Source organism: Equus quagga, chromosome 2, assembly GCF_021613505.1.
Source record: "Equus quagga isolate Etosha38 chromosome 2, UCLA_HA_Equagga_1.0, whole genome shotgun sequence".
Lineage (NCBI taxonomy): Eukaryota > Metazoa > Chordata > Mammalia > Perissodactyla > Equidae > Equus > Equus quagga.
Genome location: NC_060268.1, coordinates 23,438,231 through 23,462,519, shown reverse-complemented (window position 1 = coordinate 23,462,519; position 24,289 = coordinate 23,438,231). Strand labels below are relative to the sequence as shown.

General features: G+C 45.1%; 1 protein-coding gene across 1 annotated transcript; it reads right to left on the bottom strand.

Annotated features, from left to right (window-relative positions):
- Window positions 1-1,367: 1,367 nt before the first annotated feature.
- Window positions 1,368-4,629, bottom strand: LOC124236427 (granzyme B-like). The gene is made up of 5 exons (XM_046655430.1): window positions 4,534-4,629; window positions 3,329-3,476; window positions 2,689-2,824; window positions 2,226-2,483; window positions 1,368-1,578 (listed from the first exon to the last, which is right to left on the bottom strand). The coding sequence occupies exons 1-5, from the start codon at window positions 4,586-4,588 to the stop codon at window positions 1,435-1,437; spliced, it is 741 nt and encodes a 246-aa protein (XP_046511386.1). The 5' UTR covers window positions 4,589-4,629; the 3' UTR covers window positions 1,368-1,434.
- Window positions 4,630-24,289: the final 19,660 nt, after the last annotated feature.

Sequence of the window (24,289 nt, the reverse complement as noted above, 5' to 3'; positions counted from 1 at the left end):
CTAGAAACTAAATGACTAATGTCATTTCCAAAACCCATGCCTCCTGTTCTAGAGTCACACGTGCTCATGCTCACACGGACTGTGACCAGCAATAGAAACACAACACAAGTACTTTATTCCTGTGGATTTCCCACGAGATCTAGGCCATGTGGCCTCATGTGAGGAGGTAGAGAGTGTTACATGATTTGGGTGAAACACTCTTTCAGTGTCACCCGGGATCAGATGACAGAGTCTGTATTACGTCCACTGTGGATCCCCAGTGCTGGGATCTTAGGAGCTCAATCAGGGTGTGTTTGTTTATTGATGGAAAAAGGGTGCTTTCCAGTCCTACTGCAGAGAGCGTAGGGCTAACTCAAAAGGCTGAGACAGCCCTAGGTGGCCAGTGAGGAGTCTTAGCCTAGAGGCCAGCAGTGAGTAAGAGGGACAGGCTGAAAGGGACACAGGTTATCAAGTGACCAGGTGGCCAATGCACCCTGAGCACTTTGGGGGACACTGGGCTGGATGTGATGGGTTGAGGTGACCGTACCAGGTGAGAGATGGGGCAGGGGCTCTGGAGAGACAGCCTGCCTGCTGTGTCCTCCATGGACCCCGCCTTCTGCCAGCACAAGCCTGGTCCTTGTTCCACTCTCTGCTAAGGCATGAGCTGGGCTGCCATCTCAGGGGAGAGGCCCTGCTGGAACCACACGGAGCTCTGGGTGTCCTTGGCAGGAGGGCTAGAAGGAAGGGGCCAACTCAGATCAGGCTTATGTGGAGGGGACAGGAGTTGGCGGACATTGAGATCTCTCAGTGGAAAGCAGGGATTGAGAAGAAGGGGCAGCCAGGAGACTGGAGGCCAAGCTGGGCCCCAAGGTCACAGGAGGGCAGGGAGGAAACTCAGGCTGGGTGAGAACGAGGAGCTTCTCCAGAGACCCACCCTGACTCCTTACCAGCTCCCTGGCTGTGTGAGAGAACTGTCCTGCTCAGGTCGCCTCTGCCCTCCCCAGTGTGGGTGGCTATGATGTTGAGGTGCAGCCTCAGGCTTGCCTGTTTGGTGTCCAGGACCTATGGTGTCATCCCCCTTCCTCTCTTCCATATAACACAGGGAAGGAGGTAAGAAGTTCACCCTGAGCCACGACCAGAGAGGTTCATGTTTTCTCCTGATGGTCCTCAGCTGCAGCCCTGGCAGAAGGGCATGCCTAGAGAAAGGTGTGGGTCAGAAGGAGCTGGGGAACAGCTGTGCTTGAGGTTTGGGGGAGGTGGTGGTGGGACAGGGAAGAGGACGAAGCAGAAAACATCATCTTTGTGCCTTTGGCCTTCTAAGCACAGAGTAGGTGCCTGTGAATGAGGGTCAGTGAATAAACAAGAAGTCAGCCCTTCCTGCTCAGCTCAGAGACATTTATTTAGTTGCTGGGTGTTTCTGGATCAGCTCCAGAGAAGATTGGCTCATTCCCAGAGTTAGAGGTTTTTCATGGTTTCCTTTATCCAGGGCAGGAAACTCGAGACTTTCGTGAAGGCCCGTGGAGGTTTCCCGTTGTTTTGTCCACAGGAGACAATGCCCTGGATCACGTTCTCACACACGAGAGGGCCTCCGGAGTCCCCCTGCGGACAGAGAGTGGGGAGGACTGAGTCCATGCTCCCCCGGGTCCTGCCCACATGCATCCCAAGCGCCCTGTCAGTGAAGGCCGCCTGGGTGGCCTCCATGTGGGAGATCAGAGGGCAGGGCAGGCCCTGGTGGGCCCCTCCACTGCCCAGTCCTGATCCTGGATGTTGTCCCAGCTTCATTTCACTCAGGGGTCTTGTCCTTCTCCTCCCCCAGGTCCCAGATCCTCTCCCCATGAGGGCGCTGTGGGACTCTGCTTTGGTCTACCATTTAAGAACATGGAAGCACACAGGTGAGGCTGACACTCAGCGTGGAGGGTGAGCCATTTAACCAAGATGGGAGCCAGCTCAGAGGAGCCACCTGGTTTGACTGCTGCACACCCAGGGAGCAGTTTTCTAACACCTGTGCCCGGCGTGGGGCAGAGTGTTGCAAATTCACCTTCCAGATGGACCACCTTGTTTAAATGCATCTCAGACCCCTGGTAGGCTCCCAGAAGGCCTGTGACTCACCAGTCTGGCTGCTCCCCTCTTCTCTTCCTAGGAGAAACATCATAGTCTAGGGGGTGAAGGAGTCCCTATTGCTTGCGTCTACAGGTTCCAAAACACCCCTCTCCCCAAAGCTGACCTAGGCAGATGCCCTGTCTCACCTTAAAGGAAGACTTCTTTTGCTTCGGATCCCCCACACACAGCTGAGTGTTACTGTTGTAATTGCGTAAGTAGGATTCGCACAACCGGTCCTGCTGCACGGTCAGCTCCACCTCCTGCAGAGTGTCTGATGCTATGCCATTTGGGGTGACTCTCCCCCAGCCTGCCACGTGGCACATCTCTCCAGGCCTCACCTGGCCTGTGCCCCAGGGCAGGCTGAGGGTTCTCACAGCTGCAGTCAGCTTGGCCTCTCTCTCCAGCTGATGAGAAGAGTCAAGAAAGTCCAGCTCAGCCACTGCCCTCCTGGGCCTGAACACCATGATGGGCCTGCACTGACTTCCCTCTCCCATGAGCTACTGGGGCTAGCCAAGTGGCCAGGATGGGAAGGAGAGAAGGGACAGGTCCCAGTGGGAGGGGAAGCAATCTGGACCCAGGAGAGCAAGAGCAGCCGAGAGGTTCCCTTACCTTTAGTAACATGATGTCGTTGGCGAGGTTCTTAGGCTTATAGTCTGGGTGGGGGATGGCTTTCTTCACAGAGATGATCTGCTGGGTCCTCTCCTGCTTCTGGATGTTGTGGGCCCCCAGAGTCACCTTGATTGAGCTACACAGAAAGCAGGGTGGGGGTGTGTGGGGGCTTGGAGTCAAAGGATATCCAGTCCAGGAGCCATGAAGGGCAGGTGACAGCTGGGGCAGGGCAGGGCCGCAGGTGGAGAAATCAAAACAACAGGAGTATTGGGCAAAGGATGACTCTGAGAGGGGATTCTGGGTGCTTTCTCAGCCCTCAGGCAATATTGTGAAAGGACTCTGAGTTTGCCTTTTGACCCTAGTGCATGGTTTCATCCTCAACAGCTGATTCATTTGGCCAGTGTGGTCTCTCTTCTCAACTGGGCCACTAGCTCTCACCTCTGACCCTTTGACCCCAAGGCTTGCCTGTCCTATTTCTCACTTTCAGTCACCAGTCATGGTCTCAGATGGCTCCTCTCATGAGCTCTCATGGCCTTGAGTTACCAGGAGCTGAGGGAGCTGTCCTGGGCTGCAGACCCTGGGCAGAAACAGGGGTCCCTGTGGGGGTCTCAGGAGGTGTTAATGGTCTTTGGCCCCTCACCTTCCCCAGCAGTGAGCAGCCGTCAGAACAAAGTCCTGTCGCACGAGGACACCGCCACACCTGTGATTTTTCTCTTCAACCAGAAATTGAACGAATGCCATGTAGGGACAAGAGTGGGGCCTGGCCTCATGTCCCCCGATGATCTCCCCTGAAGGAAAAGTCTTATCTACTTGTGTGCACCCAGTGAGTCCACCAGACATGTGTCAACTTGATGCTCAGGACTGCTGGGCATCTGGGAGCCCGAGATGGCCTGGAGTTGAGAGGGGCTTGGGTGGGGCTTTCCCTCTAGAAAGGAGGAGGAGGAGCAGGCTTGGCCTGTGAATGTGTCCTCCACAGATAATTGGAGGTGAGCATATGCATCCTAGGGACAGTGCGGTCTAGAGGCTCCTGAGAATTCCTCTCCTGACTTTGCTTTGTTTCAAGAGCCTTTCTAAGGCCCTGTTGCCCTGTGATGTCTGGGATGATGCTGTTTCCAGTGGCCAGGACTTAAGTTTAGGGACCTAGATGTTGTCATAGCCTGTTTCCCATGGCCTGACGCATAGTGGGGGCCCAAAAACTGTTTGTTGGCTGCATGAAGGAATGGCCCCCGATGGGCCTGAAGGAGAGTTTGTAGGGCCAGTGCTTGTGGGATTCTGGAAAGCAGAGAAGTTCAGGTCTGCAAACAGTGGCTCCATCCTGGAAAGAAGGGAGCTGCTAAAGGCCTGGGAGGAAAAGCAGAGCTGGAGAAGGGACTGAGGGACCTTGGGACTGAGCAAGGCACCAGCAGTCCTCTGGGGACAGTGGTCCCACCAACTCCGGGGTCTGCAGAGCTCTAGACTTCTCTCCTAAGCAGACACTGAGGGGAGCATCTGTCATCCCAGACCTGGAAGCCAGGCCCACTCTGCCCTGTGCAGGGGAATTGATTATTTTCTCTTTTCCAGTTTCCCTCCCCCTGCCATGCACTTCCAGTTAAGTTCCACTTTGCAGATGGCAAACGTAGGGCCTAGGGAGGGAATAGCACCCACTGGCTGTTCTTGAGAACAGCCTCCTGCCCTGCCATTTCTGCTGGTAGCTTATCCAGCGTCACACTTGGGATTCTGAGGTGGGACACGAGCTGGCATTCAGAATGATAGATGGATCAGGGATGTGCAGAAGGGGCAGGAGATCTGTGCCCACTGTGTTTGGGGGGAGGGGTTGGGCATCTGAGGGCGGGGATGGTCACTCACCTGCCTCTGCCCCAGGGGACAGTAAAAAGGCCAGCAGGAGCAGGAGAGGCTGCATCTTTCCAGGAAGGTTGCCCAGGTCAGGGAGGCTGGTGCTTCCTCCTTGCTTTCTTTTAGCCCTGAGGAGAGGAAGGAGGTACAGATGGGATCAGTGACCTCAAGTCCCCCTGTGGTTGTGTGGTGCTTCATCTTAGATGGCCATCTATGAAAGCTTCCCCGCCCCCACTCCTGCTGCCTGATTATGTCCTCTGGGTGGTTATGTGAGAATCATGCAGTGGTCACGTCGGAACAAATAGTGGATGACTCAGGGCGGACCACTTGTTCCAGCCTAGAGCAGGAACCCAAGGGTACATAGTGGAGACTGTGTGCTGTGGTATCGACAAGTAGAGGTATTGGAGCCCCAGAAACCTGAGTCCCCAGTGATGGAACCACCAATACCTCATTTCCATGTTGCTAAGTCCATCAGGATGATTTCTTCAGCAGATGTGCGTTTGGGCCCTTCTCTGTGCCATGACCAAACATAGTGGAGATGTGTCTCCTTCCCTTAGAGAGCTGTCTGTCTGGTGGAGGAGACAGAAGCATCAGTGAGCAGAGCACAGCATGGGAAGGGCTATAGCAGAGGGATGCACAAGATGAGAAGAAAGCATGGCCACCATCTACCAAATCCATGTAGCAACCCATTCATCAGCACAGCTTCCTTCCTAGGGGAATTTTAACATCTCTTTTTAAGTTACAAAGGCTCAGAGTGATACAGTCCATCTCTCTTGGCCATGTTTTTAACAAAAGTCCTTCACTTGACCTTTATTGGCCTAAATTAACAAATCGTTATGACCCTAGGAAGTGAACTCACTAATTGACTCAAGCCTAGGTCAATTTCCTTTGGGTAGGCTGGAGTCAGTCCCACCCAAACCACATGGACTAAGACTGGGAAAGGGCTGAGTCCCCAGAGGAAGCTTAGATGACTGCATTGCCGATACCGTGTGAAGTGAGAAAGCTTACCAGGCAACCAAAGACCAGTAATTATCCTTTCATGATTCTCTGTTCTCCGACTAGAGATCCACACTTCTGATGGAGCCGGCCTGGCACATCATAGACTCACATTTGCTCAACAAACTCTGCTGATGATCTCGCTACGATGGCAGTGAAGGACTGTTGTTTCTAAACAGCCCAAGCCCAATCCTGTTCAGAGAACAACTAAGCATATCTGAGAGGTTAGGGCCTGGTAATTTAAGTTTCCCTCTGTACATTTTCTGTATTTTACAATTTTTTTTTATGAGGAATATTCCATATCAAAATCCATGATTCCAGTGTAAATATTCTGTTTATCAAACCAAGTACATTTATCAAACCTCTACCTTTTTTCACCTAGCTTACCCAGTAGTAGACATTTTAAAAATAAAATCACTTCTCTGATTGTAATGGTAATAAATATTTGTTAAGAAAATTTGGAAAGCAGAAAGGGAAAATGCCACTCCTTTTCCTCTCACCAACAGAGAGCCTGTTACCATGAGCAGTGCATTTTAAATACTTGCCCTCATGTTATATACACAGTACAGTTTTCTTTTGTCCTCATTTAACTCTACAATTTAAGCATGTTCCTCATGCTCTTGGAAATCTGTTAGTCAATATCACTATAGTATTTCTTTCCCAGATACTAAAGAATTCAGCATGCAACCATTTCCTAACATTGTTGGAAAATTTTTGAAATAATTTAAGTGAAGAGGAAGCAATTATCATCACCTGATTTCCCATCACTCACTGACAATCATCTTTAATGTGTTCAAGTATGGTCTAACATTTTTCTCTCGTGTGTATGCGTATTTTTTAAAACTCAAAGGGAGTTATACTAAACATAACTCTATGACCCTTTATTAAAAATGGAGGTGAAATTCACATAACATATAGTTAACTATTTTAAAGTACAACTCAGTGGCATTTGGTGCATTCAAAATATTGTGCAACTACCCGCCTCCCTACTTTTGAAACTTTTTCATCACCCAGAAGAACATCCAACCATACCCGGTAAGCTGTAGGTCCACAACACAGTGAGTACTGAATCACTTTCCCTCCTCCCTCTCCCACCCCCGGCCCCGCCCCCTGACAGCCTATAATCTTCTTTCTGTCTCTATGGATTTACATGTTCTGTATACTTCATATAAAAGGAATCAAGCGGTATTTGACCTGTTGTATCTGGCTTCTTTCACTTAGCATAATGATTTTGAGGTCCATCCAAGCTGTGGCATGTATCAATATTCATTCTTTTTAAAGGTAAATAATATTCCTTTGTATACTTATACTACAATTTATCCATTTATCTGTGGGTAGACATTTGGGTTTTTCCCACCTTTTGGCTATTATGACTAATGCTGCTATAAATATTTGTGTAGACATTTCTGTGTGGATCATACATTTTCATTTCTCTTGGATACACACCTAGGAGCAGAGCTTCTAGGTCATATGGTAATCCTATGTTTACGTTTTTGAGGAAACACCAAACTTTTTAGCTCAGTGGTTGCACCATTTTACATTCCCACCAGCAATGTACAAGGCTTCCCATTTGTCCAAATCTTTGCCATCATTTGTGATTTTTCTTTCTTTCTTTCTTTTTGATTATAGCCTTTCTGGTTGTTATGAAGTGACATCTCATTGCACTTTTGATTTACATTTCCTTAACAACAAATGGTGTTTGTACCTTTTCTCTGAGTGCTGGTCATTTGTATATCGTGGGAAAATGTTGGTTCAAGTCCTTGCCCATTTCTTAATTGAGTTGTTTGTCTTTTTGATGTTGAGTTGTAAGAATTCTTTATATATTCTGGATACTCAACCCTTATCAGATATATGATTTGTAAGTATTTTCTCCCATTCTGTAGATTGACTTTTCACTCTCTTGATACTATCTTTAGTACACGAAACTTTTTAATTTTTATGAAATCCAATTTATCGATTTTATCTTTTGTCGCTTGTCCTTTTGGTGTCAAATTTAAGAATCCAGTGCCACATCAGAGGTCATGAAGATTTACTCTATATTTTCTTCTAAGAGTTTAATGATTTAAGCTCTGATATTTAGGCTGTTTATCCATTTGGAATTAATTATTGTGTACGGTGTTAGGTAGGGATCGAACTACATTCTTTTCATGTAGTTATCAGGTTGTACCAGCACCACCTATTGAAGATATTACTCTTTCCCCACTGAATGGTCTTGGCACCCTTGTCAGAAATTAATTGGCCATAGATGTTTGGGTTTATTTCTGGCTTCTCAATTCTATTCCATTGGTCTATATGTATATCTTTATGCAGTACCACTCTATTTTTGATTGCTATAGCTTTGTAGTAATTTTTTTTTTCAGTAAGCTTAGCCCTGAGATAACATCAGCCGCCAATCCTCCTCCTTTTTGCTGAGGAAGACTGGCCTTGAGCTAACATCTGTGCCCATCTTCCTCTACTTTATACGTGGGTTGCCTACCACATCATGGCTTGACAAGTGGTGTGTCGGTCCACACCTGGGATCCGAAATGGTGAATCCCAGGCCACCAAAGCAGAATGTGTGAACTTAACCATCGCACCACCTGGCCAGCCCCAGCTTTGTAGTAAGTTTTGCAACCAAGAAGTATGAGTCCTCCAACTTTGTTTTTCTTTTTCAATGTTCTTTGGGCTGTTTGGAGCTCCATGCAATTCCACATAAATTTTAGAATTGGCTTTTCCAGTTCAGCAAAAATGGCCTTTGGAATTTTGATAGAGATGGCATTGACTCTGTAGATGGCTTTGAAGAGTATTGCCATCTTAACACTATATGTCTTTCAATCCATGAACATTGGATGTCTTTCTATTTAATTAGTCCTTTAATTTTTCTCTGCAATGTTTATTGTTTTCGATATATGATTTGTTCACTTCCTTGGTTAAATTTAATCCTAGGTATTTTATTCTTGTTGATGTTATTGTAAGCGAAATTGTTTTCTTAGTTTCCTTTTTGGATTGTTCATTGGTGAAAGTTTATAATAAAAATATATCTAGAAAAGAAGATACGATTCTTCAGTTTGTTGAACAAATGAGACAATAATAGCCAGTGTCATACTGTTGGCTAATATTTATTGATCACCAACCACAGATCCTCACCCCACCATCTGAGTTCCTACCGATGTTTCTTCCATTTCTCAAATGAGGAAGCTAAGACCCTGAGGAGCTAAGGGACTTGTTCCACATGACTCAGCTCATGAGAATGGAGGGGACTTGGCATGAGAATGCAGGGATCCGATTCCAAAGTCTGTGATCTTGCCCACACCTCTACAAGCTTAACCATATCATACAGTGTTCAAGGAATCCGGGGGAAATTTAAGCAGGTGCTGAGGAGTAAAAGTTTCTGTCTATATCTTTAATATGTGGCTCTAAGTCTCTTAGAAAAGAAAGGTCCCTCAGTGTCCATACACTGTGATGGAAATTACATCATATTGTGATGGAAAAGGTCCTTGGGATCACACACTCCCTTTGCTTTTAGTCTTCATTCTCCTGATTTTCTTCCCCGACATGTAGGAGAATGTCATGCTTGGCCCATGAGGGGCAATCCCCTTGGGCCTTAGCCTCTTACTGAATCACATTTAGTACTTATTGGATGTGGGCAGGGCCATTCCTTGCAGCAATGACAATGGCACAATGACATGGCACTCCTGTACTCGTACATGGCATTTGAGTCTGCTGCTATAAACCACTTTCCCTGAGTCTGATCATTCTCTTAAGTTCTGCCTGAAATCAGAACCTACAAGCATAAAGGGACCGAGGTGATTTCATTTGACCATTGAGACTCAGCCATGCTGTTGAGAAGAGATTCCTGCCTCAGGTAGGAGTTGTGTCTACATTCCTATTAGGAAGCTGGGATGATAGTCAGAATTTCTGGCTGTTTACAGGGCATCAAAAACAGTTTTCAGGGAAAGACGTGTCAGTGAAGGAGAACCTTGGTTATGAGTGGGAGTGGGCAAGATTGTACTTCCTTTTTGCCTCTGTAGTGGTAAGGATAAGGGAGAGAGGGCAGGATTGGGGAGAGAAAAATGTCTATAAGACAGATATAAATTTATGAGATTTCCAGAGTTTTGGTAACCACTAGAACACCCTTTAATTTCTGCTTGTTGCCTTCTCTAATCATTGCCCAGCCACCAACAAAGAGCAACGTGTGGATGTTGGGTTGGGGATAATTCAGTAAAAGTCTGGTGTGGGTCAATGTCTGGGGTGATGAGTAGACAGAGGACGATAGAGGAAGAGGGAGGAGAAGCGGGCTTGGGTGAGAACAGTGTGCCCATCCCCTCCCAACTAGGGGCAGGTGTTGACTGCACTTCTGAGTGGGAGCAGGTTGGAAGGGAGTGATGTTCTGGGTTTGATGTCACTTTTAATGTGACCTTGGATCACACTCAAGACTTCTTTCCCCCAAATCCCCACCTGAGGGTCTTTACCTCCCCGGGAATTTTATCGACGGAGGCCATTTCCTTTCCCCAAAGCATTCGTTCCCACAGGGCCTAAAGGTCACACCTTGCCCTTCTGGAGTGAACAAGTTCTTTCTTCTCCCATCTCTCTCAGGAGCTAGTGCTGTGTGCTTTCTTACCGTGTCTGTGCAGGATATGGCAAATGGTTTGCTTTTGGGTAGGTAAGAGCTGTGCTGCTGAATCATTTACCAGAACCCCTAGTATATGACTGCAAATTTGGTAGGTCTTTATCTTTCTTTCTGTCTCATATTTCAGCATAGATATAAGATAGTGTAGTGTTTGCAAAATATAATTCACACCTAAGAATTCTTGTGTCACGTCCTCTATCTGTCCTCCAGTCTTGACATGACATCTCCTACTAGTAGGGCCCCGTCCCCCACTGCTATTAAACTTCTATGACTGACCAAGTACAAGGAAGTAGCACTGGAACCACGTGTGGACAAACCAAAAGATCTGGACCATTCTAGCCAGCCCTTCAATGGCTGTACATGAGAAATCAGGCATTGCAGAAACCTGCTGGGCCACTGAGAGCGTTTTACCAATGGAACTGCAGCAGGATATCTTACTGAGATACCAAAGACTATTGTTCTGTCTGTATTCTCTCTGGCTTAATTTGCCAGAACCTCCAGCATATGATTGCAACACTCTAAACATTTTTAATGTTGCCTTGTCTCAGGTTCCTAAGCCTGGAATATGGAGGATGGATCTGTTACTGGACCACACTTAATTCATGATGACATTGAACTCCACCACTGAGGTTTTTAGGAGTCAGCTTTCTGGCCCCCTGGGCATCAAATGCTACGACTTTGGCTGAGCAGCTATGAGCATCTCACATACCTACACATAAATACCTAGTCATGAGCGACACTCGACAACTCCTGAGGAGATAATGGGGACCAGAATGAGTGGGATTAGCATTGGCTTGTGTCTTTGACTTGGCCCTTGCCTCCCAGAAATCTCATCTTCCCTGAAGTCTCACAGAGGCAGGGAATTTAAACTTTTTTCTTGACCCCATAAAGGATATAACATATAAGAGTTGGAAAGCCTCGTTCCAAGAGGGTGCCCACCCTAGGCTCTGCTGAGTGTCCCTAAAGAGAGGGTCCCCAGTGGTACACCAACTCCCAGCTGATGCGTGCAGGAAAAAGATTGGCAGTGGAGGGGTGTGCATAATGCTATCTTCAAATGGGCTGTTATTTGGTAGCTGCTTTTTAACACAAATACAGTTTGGGAGAAATCAGGGAAGAGAGAAGGCAAAGGGCATTACTATGAATCCACACCTCACTATGTTCCCAGGCATATGTGATTCGTATATGTGATCTCACTGAATTCTCCACTTTCTGCATGGACATTCTCAGGAATCACATTGTAAAATGAAACAGACCCAGAGAAATTAAGTGACGTGCTGAAGGTCACATGGTTACAGAAAGTGTGTAGACACACATACACACACAGGACGCATACTTGCCCAGCTGCAAACTCTCTTTTGTATCACTCTAAGAGGTGGTGGAAGCCACAGCGGGCAGATGTTAGCTCAGCAAAGGAGAGTGTTCTGACAATCAGAGTTCTCCTAGAATGGCTGCTCTGGTGGCCCAGGAGCTTCCTCTCCAGGGAATTGTTGTAAGAGAGGCTGGCAAACATCTTCGTCAGGGGCCAGGGAGGTTATCTTGGGTGTAGACATAAGATCACTTAAGACTTCGCAGCTCTGAGCCTTTATCTCTCAGTTGAGAGTGGCCTGACCTGGAGCTTAAGAGCCCTGAGCTCCTGCTCAGTTATATCAATTTCTGGCCTCATTATCCTCCTCTAACAAAAGAGCATCGGGCTACAGCAGAGGCTTTGTAAATACTGTTAGCAATAGAAATCTCTCTTCAAATGGGTTATGTATGTGCCAAGGTTGCTTTTCGAAATCATATGTCCATACCTATACCTGTATCTATACATATGTACATAGACACACACACGCATATTTCATATATGATACACACTCAAATATATGTCTGTGTGTGTGCATATATATTTGTGTGTGCTTGTGTGTTTAATTGTGTATTTTTGTTTGTTTTGTTCCCTTCCTTTTTTCTTTCTGAGCATGATCTTGGAACATCTTTGCTTCAGGAGGATTTTCAGCCCTCAAACAAAAGCTCTGTGAAGTCACCTGTTCTCCCTGTGTCATGGAAGTGGGCAAGATCATTAAGATATGCTGCTACAGAGGTCTTTGTGGCAATAAGATGTGAGAAGACCCCCCTGCCAGGGTGACGAGAACCCAGAGGGAGATCTTTACCACATGTGAAAATGAGTCTGGTGTGTGTGAGTTTTGGTCGGGGGATGTTCATCTACCGCTGTGACTGGACTGAACTCTACAGCCAGATAAGCATCAAGATAAGGCACCCAGATAAGCATCAAGATCTGGGAGGGGATGGCTGCCCTGCATGCCCGGATCCACTGACCTGGCCCATGGGACACAATGTCAACACAGAGTCTCTTATCACACATGTGGCCTCCATGTTAAGAGCTGGCTAATGCTGAGGGTCACTGTGATCTTGAATGCTAAGCATGGAGCAGAAGCCATGGTGGCCTGTTGGTTGGAGGCTGTTCTCCATTTTTCTGGGACCATGTGAGCCTCCCTGATCTGGTGTGATGTAAGGAAGATAAGGAAGTGTGGTATGTCTTCCATGTCAGAGTTTGTACTGAACCTTTTACCCATAGGGGACTCTAGATGTAAACCATAAAGAAATGGCAGCCCTGATTGTGTTTTTCCTCCTTGTATCTCTCCTTCATCCAGAGGTGGGGCTCCACTGACCACAGAACTGGAAACTTCATTTCCAATCCCAAACACTGCTGTTCTAGAGACAAATGTGACAGTGTATGTGAAAACTGGAAGTGGTAAGGCACATGAATGCTGTTTTCTCCGACAAGATGATTTTCACTTGTTTGGATTTCCCCTGCAGATTCAGGACAATCTGACCAGCCTGGACAAGGAAGGAGACTTGGGGAAATTCTGATGAAAGTCCTTTGGCTGTAAGTTTCATGAGGGTAGGACTGGTGTCTGCCACGTCCACTTCTGAGCCTCCAGTGCCTGGCACATAGTGGGTGCTCGATACTCGTTTCTTTGCTGATTGATGGCAAAAGTAGTGCTTATCCGTCCCTCTGCAAAAACTCCCTCCCTTATTCAACTGGCAGCTATAGCCCAAGTGGCCTGCAACGTCCTAGGCCAGAAGCCAGGTTACCACAGGTGACCAAGAGACAGGCTGAAAGGGGCCGAGGCTTTGAGTGAAAGGTCTATGAGTCAGGTCTAGCCCATAGGGGGCGAGGGGCTGGATGTGAAGAGCTCATCCAGGAAGAGATGTGGAAAAGCATCAAGCTGGGTCATACCCAGCAAGGGTTTGTGAGGAGGTGGTGGGAGGTGGGAGAGAGGAGGATGCAGAAAGCTGGGGACAAACGTAAGAAGAGGCTAGCCTGTGCATAGCTGGTACCCAGTGACTGTGTTCAATAAATAAAAGAGAAATCAGTCATTTCCATCTAGTTATTAAGGCCATGGCAGCCTCCATGCAGGGAGATCTGCACTCTTCCCCAAGAAAATGGTCAAAGAGGGGGCTCTCATTGATCTCTTTCTCCGGGACAGGAAGCTCAGGATCTTGGTGAAGACTTGGAGGGTTCTGTTTTTTACCCAAAGGAGGCAAGGCCCTGGGTGGCATTTTTACATGGGAGGGGCCCCCAGAGCCTCCTTCAGGCAGAGAAAGGGAGGACTGAGCTGGCCTCCATGTGGTCCTGCTCTCCCCGTCTTCCTGGCATGGGTGGTCTCTGTTTGGGTCTGTGTGGGAGATCAGAGGCAGTCCTGGGGGCCGGCCCAGGCCTCGAGTGTTCTCCCAGCTTGAGCCTGGCCTAGGCCCTGCCCACTTCTGTGAGGCTGTACCTCTGGAGCTGCTGCCTGGCTTTGGGTTTCCATGGTCTCACACAGGTGCGAGCCTGAACTCGGCTCTCTGGGGCTAATCCCCAGCTTGGGTCTGCAGAGCCTTGGAGGAATGGCCACCATTTTCTTCACACAATGGCGTAGTTTAATACCCAGTAGCCACATGAGTGACAGTCCTGAGGGGGTGCCTGTCTGTACTTCTCTTGTCAGAGGGGGTGGCTTTTTCTGAGGCAGCTACCCCAGGGGACATGATTTCCAAATGCAAACTTCCAGATGAGGCGCTGTATTAGTTTTCTATGGCCAGCGCAACAAATTCTCACCAAGTTGATGGCTTAAAAGAGTGGAAATTTATTCTCTCACAGTTCTGGAGGCCAGAAAACCAACATCAGTTTCCCAGGGAATCTGTTTCTTTCTTCTTCCAGCTTCAGGAAGTGCATTTCTTGGTCCATGGCCTCTTCTTTCATCTTCAAAATATACTAAAATATAATGAAAGGAAATACAAATAAGCCAGGATGACAGGAAAAGAATAGCATTACCTAATATTCACCAGCTAGTTACAACCACCAACAAACATTTGGTGTACATTTTCATAGGCTTTTTAGTATGAAAATTTGTATACTTAGTAAAATAAAAAAGGGATAATGCTACACATAAGACCTTTTCCGTTGTTTTATTGGATATAATTGACATATAGCACTGCATAAGTTTAAAGTATACAGCATAATGACTTGACTTGCATATATAGTGAAACAGTCATCACATGAGTTTAGTTAACATCCGTCATCCTTCTACCGTGGTTTGTTTTGGTCTCTGCAGTGCAGGGGGTGCTTCAGCCTCGGTCTCCTGTTCTCGGATTTTCTCAGTGGTGTCTTGTTGTGAATAGTTGTTGGTTGTTCTTCTTGTGAGGGGGAGCAAAGTCGGGAATGACCTATGTTGCCATCTTGATGACGTTACTCTCCCACACATGAGATTTTGTACCTGCTTCTGTTACTTGGTCATCTATGACTGTCAGGAAATACTAGTCATCATTTCAACGGCTGCTTCTATTTTGTCATTTGCATGTGATATATGAACTTACAACAATTTACTTACTGATGCTCTTTTTGCTTTATTTCAAGTTTGCTCTCATTTTTAAATTTTTTGCTAGTATATACCATACTGCAATGAACAACATTGAAGTACTTGTCTCATTTTCTGAGAATAAGTACATAAACTGGGTTTGTTAGTTCAAAGCATACTTGTATTTTTTAACTTACTGCACACATTAGCAACTTGCTATCTAAAAGGATAGTGCCAATTTATGTACTCAATATCAAGAAATTTCTATGGCAGTTACTCCACATATATGCCCAAACAGAGTGTTGTCATTTTTTTAAATTGTTGCCAGTCCAATAGGCTAAAGTGTTAACTTGATGTTTTAATACTTTTCTCTTTTGGGAGTGAGAGCATGCAAATAGCCAGTTAAGGTTTTTAGCCTCGTTTTCTGCAAGGTTCCTAAAAATCATATTTGTCCTTATATCATACTCCATTATGTGGATATACCCTAGTTAATGCTTTCCACTTTGTTATTTACGTTGTTTCTCATTTTTGACAATTTTAAATAATATTGAGATGAGCATCTTTGTGCTCAAAGTTTGTTGTAGAAATGTGTGAACGTGTGGGTGTGTGCATGTTGGTGTGTGTGTGTGTTTCACACTGTTTTCAGGATGGATTCCTTGTAGGAGAGTTCTTGTGTCATTTTGTTACCGGCCAGGGGAGGGCCCTCTGCTGACTGCAAGACATGCCCATAGTCAGGAGGCAAAGCGGTGGAAGAGAAAGGATTCCTTTACTACAGCTTGCTAGCAAGAGGGAAGATGGAGGACTAACGTCCAAAGAATCATCCTACAGAACAAAGACTACAAGCTGGTTATATAGGGGGTTGGTCTCCAGGTGGGGAAGGCAGCTGGTGTCTGGGTGGGGCCGCCATCTGATCTCCAGGTGGGGGCGGACATCTGCTCCCAGTTCCTGACAGTCCTTTGTCTTGTTGGATGTGCATTAGAGAATGGAGCCCTTGCACTCTCATAGATTTTTCTAAGTGGTACAAGATTGCCCCTGATCCAGAAGAGGGAATTTTTGAAGTTCAGGAAGAGGATAGCATCCCAAAGTCAGGAAAGAGTTTGCACAGCAGATTGGATTAGCTTTTTGTAGGAATCCTCCTCTGAAGAAAATCAACCTGGGATGAATTTGAAGTTTGCTCACTGAGGTTAAACTATGTTTTCTTTTAGTGACAAGACTCCACTAAAATGTATTCGCTGAACTATTTTCTGTGATTTTGTGAGGTAAAGAATAAATTGCAAAATGATAGGGCAGTGACTAGATGAAATACTTCTAATTATATCCTTCATAAGAGAAACTGAATCAAGGTTGGTTGAATAAATACAAAGGTAACACCCTGACGTCCATCTATAGTGATAGCAGGCCAGGTTATTTGGACCAACCCTCTGAATGAAAAAAATTTAAGGGAAAAACAGGGGAAAAAATCCTTTTTAAAGCATTGACAACCTGAAGACACTGAGGGACTGTCAAGTTAAATTTTGGATTTAATTCTGAAACCCAGAAAGATAAGCAGAAGTCGAGACAACTCAAGCTGGTTTTGCCCTGAAGGTATTTGCCATCTAAACAATTGGGCCTTGGGTTTTGGTGATTTCTTGGGGAAAGAGTGATAAAAGTGAAGGTCCTGGGTCCAACCAATATGGAGACTCAAGTAAGAAACTGTCCTCATGTTAATCTGGGGCCCCACAGGCCGTCCCTTAGCATAACAGTGAGCAGAAGTAAATCTACCGTAGACAGAGAAGATAGCCTTGGTACTGAACAATGCAGGAAAATGGAGAAAAGGGAAAAACAACCAGATTCTGAGAAGCTGTGACCAGGGACAGCCTTCCTGAAGATTTACAGCCCAGGTTCTCATTGGGTCTCCAGCACTGGTCTTGATTTTCAGGTGGTTTAGAAGGGAGATGCCTCCAGGGGCCAGGCAGAAGCCATTGCAAATCCTCTCTGAAGAAGATACCTTTATTTCAGGCCTTGGGAAACCTGCCACCCTCGGCCTCTACCCACTACACATGCAAAATCTTTTAAAAAGTACCAAGCTGCACATAATCAAAATGCCAAAGAACACATGAAAACATGACCCCGTGAACGAGAGCCACCAGAAATAACTCTTAGTAGGGACAGATCAGCAACTGTGTGCTAGAGATTTTGGAATTATCTTGCACATATTATAAGACAAACAAAAATGACTGGAGGGAACAGCAAAATATGACGTGTCATTATTGATTGGATAAAGAACTAGATAGAATTTCCAAATTAAAGAATGAAATTGTTACCCGAAACCAAAGTGGATTTCCTCCTGGCAAGTGAAATCAGACTGTCCCCCTGAAGGAGTTGATGCACACAGTAATGTGTATTTGCAGCAAATAGGAGACCATGAGGAATCATTGCAGGAGTCATGGTGTCTCCAAACGAAGGGAAGAAGGGACTTTTATTTCAGTTGGAGAATGGAGTTTCAAAAGGGAGAGGTGGATGGGGTGGGCCTGGTGGTGCAGCAGTTAAGTTTGCATGTTCTACTTTGGTGGCCCAGGGTTTGCCAGTTCAGATCCCGCCTGCAGACCTATGCACCATTTGTCAAGCCATGCTGTGGCAGGTGTCCCACATATAAAGTGGAGGATGATGGGCACAGATGTTAGCTCAGGACCACTCTTCCTGAGAAAAAAGAAGAAGGTTGGTGGCAGATGTTAGCTCAGGGCTAATCTTCCTAAAAAAAAACAAAAAACAAAAACAAAGGGAGAGGAGGGTGTTCACTTGCACAGGCTCAGATGGAAAACATGCTTCCACATATTGCAGGTTAATAAGGCCTAAGCTCCTCCTGGAGAGACCTTAGCACTTAAAATAAGGCTAAGGTCATAGACGTAGCTCTCCTAGTGAGGCTTGGTCTGGTTCAGGGTGGTTGGTTGCATCTCCTTAACATAACAAAAGGGAAGAAAAATGATTTGGAAGAACAGTTAAATGCTTTCAACCACCCCCCCTCCCCCCTTGAATTCCTCAGGGTAATTCGTTCTGACAAAATAACAACATTAAAAACGAAGTGGGTGGATTTGCTTGCACATTGAAGACAACAGAAAAGAGGATTCTTAAAGTGGAAGAAACATCTGAAGAAATTATTAGAGTACAATACAGCAAAACCAAAACTAGCCTAGTAACTAGACACTGTTAAAGAAAAACGAACATTGTTTATGTAAAATGATAATCACAATTTCTAATGTACTTAAGAAAATAGGATAGAATAAAATCCAAAATTTTGAGAGAAGGTAAATGATATGAAAAGTCCTGTGTTTCCGGCATTTCCAGGGAGAAGGGTAAACCTACTGATTAAATTTATTCTTTGATAAGTTGTGGAGACATCCTGTACTTTTATGTAACCGCTAAAATAATATAAGCAATGTATAACCTCCAAATAGTAGAAGGGAAAAAAGGAAAGGTAAAAAGGAATCCATGCAAGAAAAAGTAAGAAAGAAGAGGGAAAAAACCCATAGAATAGTTGGGAGAAATACATAGCATAAAGTAAGAGCAGACTTAAAAGCAAATGTATCCATAACTATGTCAAATGTAAGCATCCTGAATACTCCAGGTAAAATTCAAAGAATATCAAGACAGCTACGAAAACAAACATAAATGTGCGCTCTGTGCAATAGACAGGTCTAAAAAGTTGAAAGTCAGAGGAAGGAAATGGATCTACCATTATTGACAGTAACCGTAGAAAACCATTGTAGGTGTATCAATACCAGACAAAAGTGACTTCAAATCTAAAGTGTCTGTGAAGAGAAACAGGGTCCTTACACAACGATAAACAGATCAATTCATCAGGAAGACAAAATGAGTTTACATTTTAATGCACCTATTATATGGCCAGAAAGTCTATAAAACGAAAATTGAAAGAACTCCAAGGAGATAAATAAACCTACCATCACCTCAAGAATTAGTACAGCAAGTAGACCATAAAAGAATTCCATAAGGATATAGATGATTTAAATAAAACAAGGAACCATCTGGACCTAATAGCAGATTTAGAACATTGCATCCAATATTAAGATATTTTTAAAATACACACAAAACATTTGACAAAATTGATCATATATTGGGCCCTAAAGCAAATCTTGAGAAACTCTAAAGTGTAAATCTTTGGAATATTTTTTGGCCACAACATAATCAAGCTAGAAATCAATAAAATGGTAACTAGAAAAATCCTCACAATATTAGAAAAAAAGAAATACACTTTTAAATAACCCACAAGTGAAAATAAAATTTAAAAAGAAATAGAATATGTTGTGAGTTGAGTAAGAATAATAACAGTACTTATTAAAAATTGTAGCATGCAGCTAGAACAGGCAGAGAAAAATTTATAGTCTTAAAACTCATATATTACAAAAACCCAAAATTATTGGGGTGATCATATGTCCCTAGAAGTTAGGAATTAATATGTGAAAAAATTGAATGAAGTGGGAGGAAGAAATAATAAGTAGCAGAAGTTAATGAAATAGTAGGCAAAGATACAACAGAGAGGTTTAATAAAGCAAATATTAATTATTTGAAAAGGCTGATAAAATTGACAAGCCTCTGGAGAAACTAATCATGAAAAAAGAGAAGAAGTGCGAATATTTAAGACCGGGAACTAAAAAGGGAATATTTTTAGAAAGCTGCAGACCATTAAAAGATAAGCCAAGAATGTTATTAAAAACTTTATGCAAACACATTTTAAATTTTAGACAAAATAGAAATATCACTGCCTAACACCTTCTCGAGAAGGAACTGCCGCCTTAGGTGATACTGGAGCTATCAAAGAAATTGCATCAGCCATCAAAAATTTCCCACACAGGGAACTGACCTAGACGGCTTCACTGCTAATTTTTACCAAATTTCAAGGAAGGAAAACTTTGAATCTACAAATGCTTCCAGAAAAGAGAAAAAGAAGGAATGCTACCATCTTGTTTTATAAGGCTGGCATAGCCTTGGCACAAATAACAGGAAAAGAAAGGAAACGTGATGGTCAACCTCATGCACGATTCATAGATGATGAGGGATAGGTGAGCCGAGGAGTCGAAAGAAAGATTTCTTAGACTCTCAAGATCTGGCAGTAGTGCTCTTTTATTTAGAAAATAGTGTGGAATAGCATGGGGACAGGACCCATGGGCAGTCAGAGCTTCTGCTGCCGCCGCTTCTGCTGTCCCCGCTGGCATGGGGACAGGACCCATGGGCAGGCAGAGCTCCTGCTGCTGCCCCGAGTTGAGGGTTAGTGCTAAATTTAAGGCATAGGTATGTGAGTTATCTCTTTACAAGACAAAGAATATGTAAAAAAAGTTAAAATGGTAGATAAGAATCAAACCGGATTGAGTAAATGGCAGAAGTCACAGCTTGAATTTTATCCTTGGCTAAAGACAAAGGAGGATTTGTGGGGGGGAGGGTCAGTTACATGAGGTTGCCAGACAGTAACCAACTTAAGTTCTTGCCTCTGGCATTGACCAAGAGCCTCTAGAGATAAGACCATCCCCCCTTCTTCCTGGCACAGAGAGGGAGGCATTTTCACAGATAGAGGTTTCCCTTAGAAATGTAAATGTTTCCCAACAAAGGGGCAAACAAATTCCACTCCTTGGAGCCTGAATCTCATCTGTAGTTTTAAAACTAACCAGCCTAAAAATCCTCATCATAAGCCATTTTAAAATTAAGCAGCCTAAAAATCCTCATCATAAACCATTCCTCATCAATAGACACAAAACCCTAAACAATATCAACTCTCAAAACGAGTCCAACAATACATAAAAAGGTTAAAGCATCACAGGCAAGTTAAGTTTACACTAAGAGTGCAGATCTCATTTGAACTTAGAAAGATCCACTAATGCAATTTGCCAACAAACAGATCTAAGAGAAAAATCATATCACTATCTCAATAGACAGAAAGGCATTTGACAAAAAACAACATCCACTAATGATAACAAAGATAACCTTTTATCAGACCAAAAGTGAAATAAATTTCCTTAATCTAATAAATGGTATCTGTAAAACCTACAGAAACCGTTTAACCAACCCGTTGTCTAGTAAGATAACCAAGGTTTCCATCCTTCCCACAAGATTGCAAGAAAGCCCTCCCTCTCGGCTACTTTGCACGCTGTGTGTGATCCTGGTGTTCTCCTTTTCTTTCCCTTGGGCAGGCTTGAGTCTGGAAATGACCCCAAGTGGGATCCTGTCAGGAAGTCTATGGAGACTCAAGGGGGCGAATATGAACAGCAGAACCCAGGAAGGAAGCATGGCTGGGCTACAAAGGGGAGGGTTTGCAGCCCTGCTGGCTCTTTTTCTACCTTTAATGCCCCTTCCCTGGGCCTGATGCTCTAATTCTCATGTTGTTCCTGTATTTGGGGCCCTGGGTTCCCTTGTTCAGGGGAGATCATCAGGGCACAGAGGCCGAGCTCCTCTCCTGCCCTGAGAGGGCACAGCTGCAAACCACTGCTATGTAGTGGGTCCAGGAGAGAGAGAGGTCATTGTGATGGTCCCTCACTGAGCTGGACACGGAAAAAGCTTTGGCTTCTCCAGGTGTTGGGCAACAAGAGTCAGAAATTGACGGATACAGTGTGGCATCAGCAGTTGGGCTCAAGGGATCTGTTTATTTTCAAGAAAAACTGAGAAGGAAGAAGTGATATTCCCAGTTATTCTGGGATATTGTTCCCTGTGGATAACCCCTTTAGGCCCTCTCCCCAGGAAGAGTTTGTTCCTTAGTCCTTACTGGCCTGGACCAGACTCTCTCAGTCAGTCTCTCACTTACTGATAAAGCCCCTTTTCCTTTCATGACTAAACTAGCTGGGCGCACTCTTTCTCTCTCTCTCTCTCCTCTTTCTTCCTCTCAGTTGATGCCCCATCTCTACTACTTGCCCCTCCAGTTTTGGTCTTGAATGAAAGAGCAAGCTCCATGAGGCATGAAACTTGGTTCTCCGAGGGACAACTGAGGAGCCAGATCATATCAGCCAGCCACCTACAACCTCATCCCAATGTCCATTGTCCCGCAGATGAAAGACAGCAAATGTCAAAACATTCACACTGCTGAAAGCCCACTAATTTCTGGATTTCACACTTCCGAATCCTATACAAGATTTGCTCTTGCTTGGTTCAGAAACACTGTTCTTTACAAATGCAGCTCTCTCTTAGCAAGCACTCAATTCAGATTTTGTTTCAATATTGAATGGTCTTCTCTTCCTGTGACACACTTTGCAATTGTTCTGGAGAAGTTCCATGTGCTGACTAAGCTTGTTGAGAAGCTTGCCTTTTCTTCTTAGCAGCTTGCTGTGAAGTGGTGGCCAACTGAGATAATGTCACATATCTCACTGCATGGCATCTTTCCTTGACCTAATCCTTTTTCCTCACCGTCATTGTCAGCCTTGCACCTCCCAAATAAATTGTTCCCACCATAATCTTTGCTTCAGGTTCTGCTTTCTATAGGAGTTACAACAGAACAAAGTGGGAAAGTACCATTTTTGGCATTTCTTCCTTGTATCTCAGGCCAGAAGTTCAAGTTCAGAAGGAGTTTTCCCATAAGTCACAAAGAAAATAATCCTCCTGGATGTCCTTCCATTACACTCTTTTCTCCACATGGGATTCCCTTCCGGCAGTCTTGGGATATTTCTCCCCTCTGTTTAACCATGGTTTATGTTGGAAGGCCTTTTCTTATTCCTTTTACAAGGAGTTTCTGGGAAACAAACCAGAAATTTCACCTACCTGCTTTCTATTTAGGTAGAGCAAAGCCAGCATGGTAGCCTTACAAAGAGCAATCTGAGATTCTTTGCCTCACTGAGGGAAGGACGCATTACTTGTTCCTTCTAAAGGCAAAGCATCTCGTGGGGAACATGAGATGACTATATAGGCAAATAGTTTAGTAACAAAAGAAGAGTGGGGCTCAGTCCTACAAAGTCAGCAGAAAAACTGTTGGCCTCAAAAGGAAGCCCGTTTTTGTGTGAGACTTGGGGGCATTGAGATGAGATTCCTTGCTTCTGACGGAAAGCCAAAGCCATCAGTGATGAGATAACGCGGGTGTAAGCCATGGTCAGAGGCATTTACAGAGGGCTGGCTCCAATTACCAAAGAGAGAGTGGTTTAAAAGAACAAACCACATTGCTTTTGCACACAAATCTACGTTTTGGTCACATTTAAGTGTGGACAGCTCCCCTTTGCTCCCCTTTTCTCCCCTTGGAGTCAGGGGAGGCTTGAAGCCCTGTGGCCAGAATCGCCTGAAGGCTCGCTCACAGGTGCCCAGATGTTGGTGCTGGCTGTCTGCTCGGCATATCCCTTCCTCTCCACGAGGGCCTCTCAAGTAGTCTCTGTGCATGGGATTGTCGGATCTTCCTCGCAACGTGCTAGTTGTCTTCCCCAGAGTGAGCACCTCCCAAAAGACAGCCAGGCAGAAGCTGTGTTCTTTTTATTTCCTAAACTTTGAAGTCATAATGCATCCATTCTACCCTATTTCACTGCTTGGGGCTGTCAAAAGGCATCCCTGGCCCCAATTAAATAGGAAAGGGCATAGATCCCACCTGTGAGGGGAAGGAATGTTGCAGTACTTTAGGAAGAGCCTGTGGGATGGGAGATATACAGAGGCTGTCCCAGCAAAGCACAATCTGTCATGCTGCTCTAGGTGCCTGTAGAGTTGGTCAGAGGCTATCTGTCTGAGCTCAGGTCACAGCCTTTGATTGGCTGGAGTCTGCTTTCTCCAAAGCCTGGGTCCTGAGAATGGAAGAGTGCTGATTCTCCCCAAAGTTATTCTCCTGAATGACTTACTGATACCACGTGAAATGGGAACAGATGCCAGGGAGCCAAAGCAGTATTTTCACACCACTGCCCAGAGAGCGACATTTCTGATATGCTGATAGCATTCTCTAAACGAGTTCTCTTGATTATCTCCCCATGATGGAAAAAGAGGAGTGAGTCATGGAATTGAAAATACTACTACTGGTTCTAAACATGTTGATCCCAATTCTCTTAAAAAGCGATGGAACCTTAGTTAAAGAAACAAAGCTCAAAGTCAGTCGTGAGTCTGGCAGGGGAGCCACAGTGAACCACAGGGAGGTGTCCAAGTCGTGTCTGTGTGGGGTGGGGAAGGTGCTCATGCCAGGCCTCCCTCCTGAGAGGACACCCTCCTCACCTCACGTTGGCTCAGACACCCTGCACTGGGCAGCACAGCTTGGGGTGTCAGACTACCTGTGAGGTGAGGATGGCAGCCCAGTGCAGGGAGTGGATGCCCAAGTCGGGTGAGCAGGGTGTTCACACCAGGGGCTGACCTAGTAGGTGGTATCAGAGCTCGAGTGGGGAGATAGACAGGG

What these genes read in the sequence shown, in the direction of transcription:
- LOC124236427 (XM_046655430.1), bottom strand. Translation starts at nt 4,588, where the DNA reads ATGCAGCCTCTCCTGCTCCTGCTGGCCTTTTTACTGTCCCCTGGGGCA. An exon ending in GTCCCCTGGGGCAGAGGCAG is followed by an intron (nt 3,477 to 4,533) that starts GTGAGTGACCAT and finishes CTTTTCCTTCAG; the next exon opens with GGGAGATCATCGGGGGACAT. An exon ending in AAAAGAAGTCTTCCTTTAAG is followed by an intron (nt 1,579 to 2,225) that starts GTGAGACAGGGC and finishes CTCTGTCCGCAG; the next exon opens with GGGGACTCCGGAGGCCCTCT.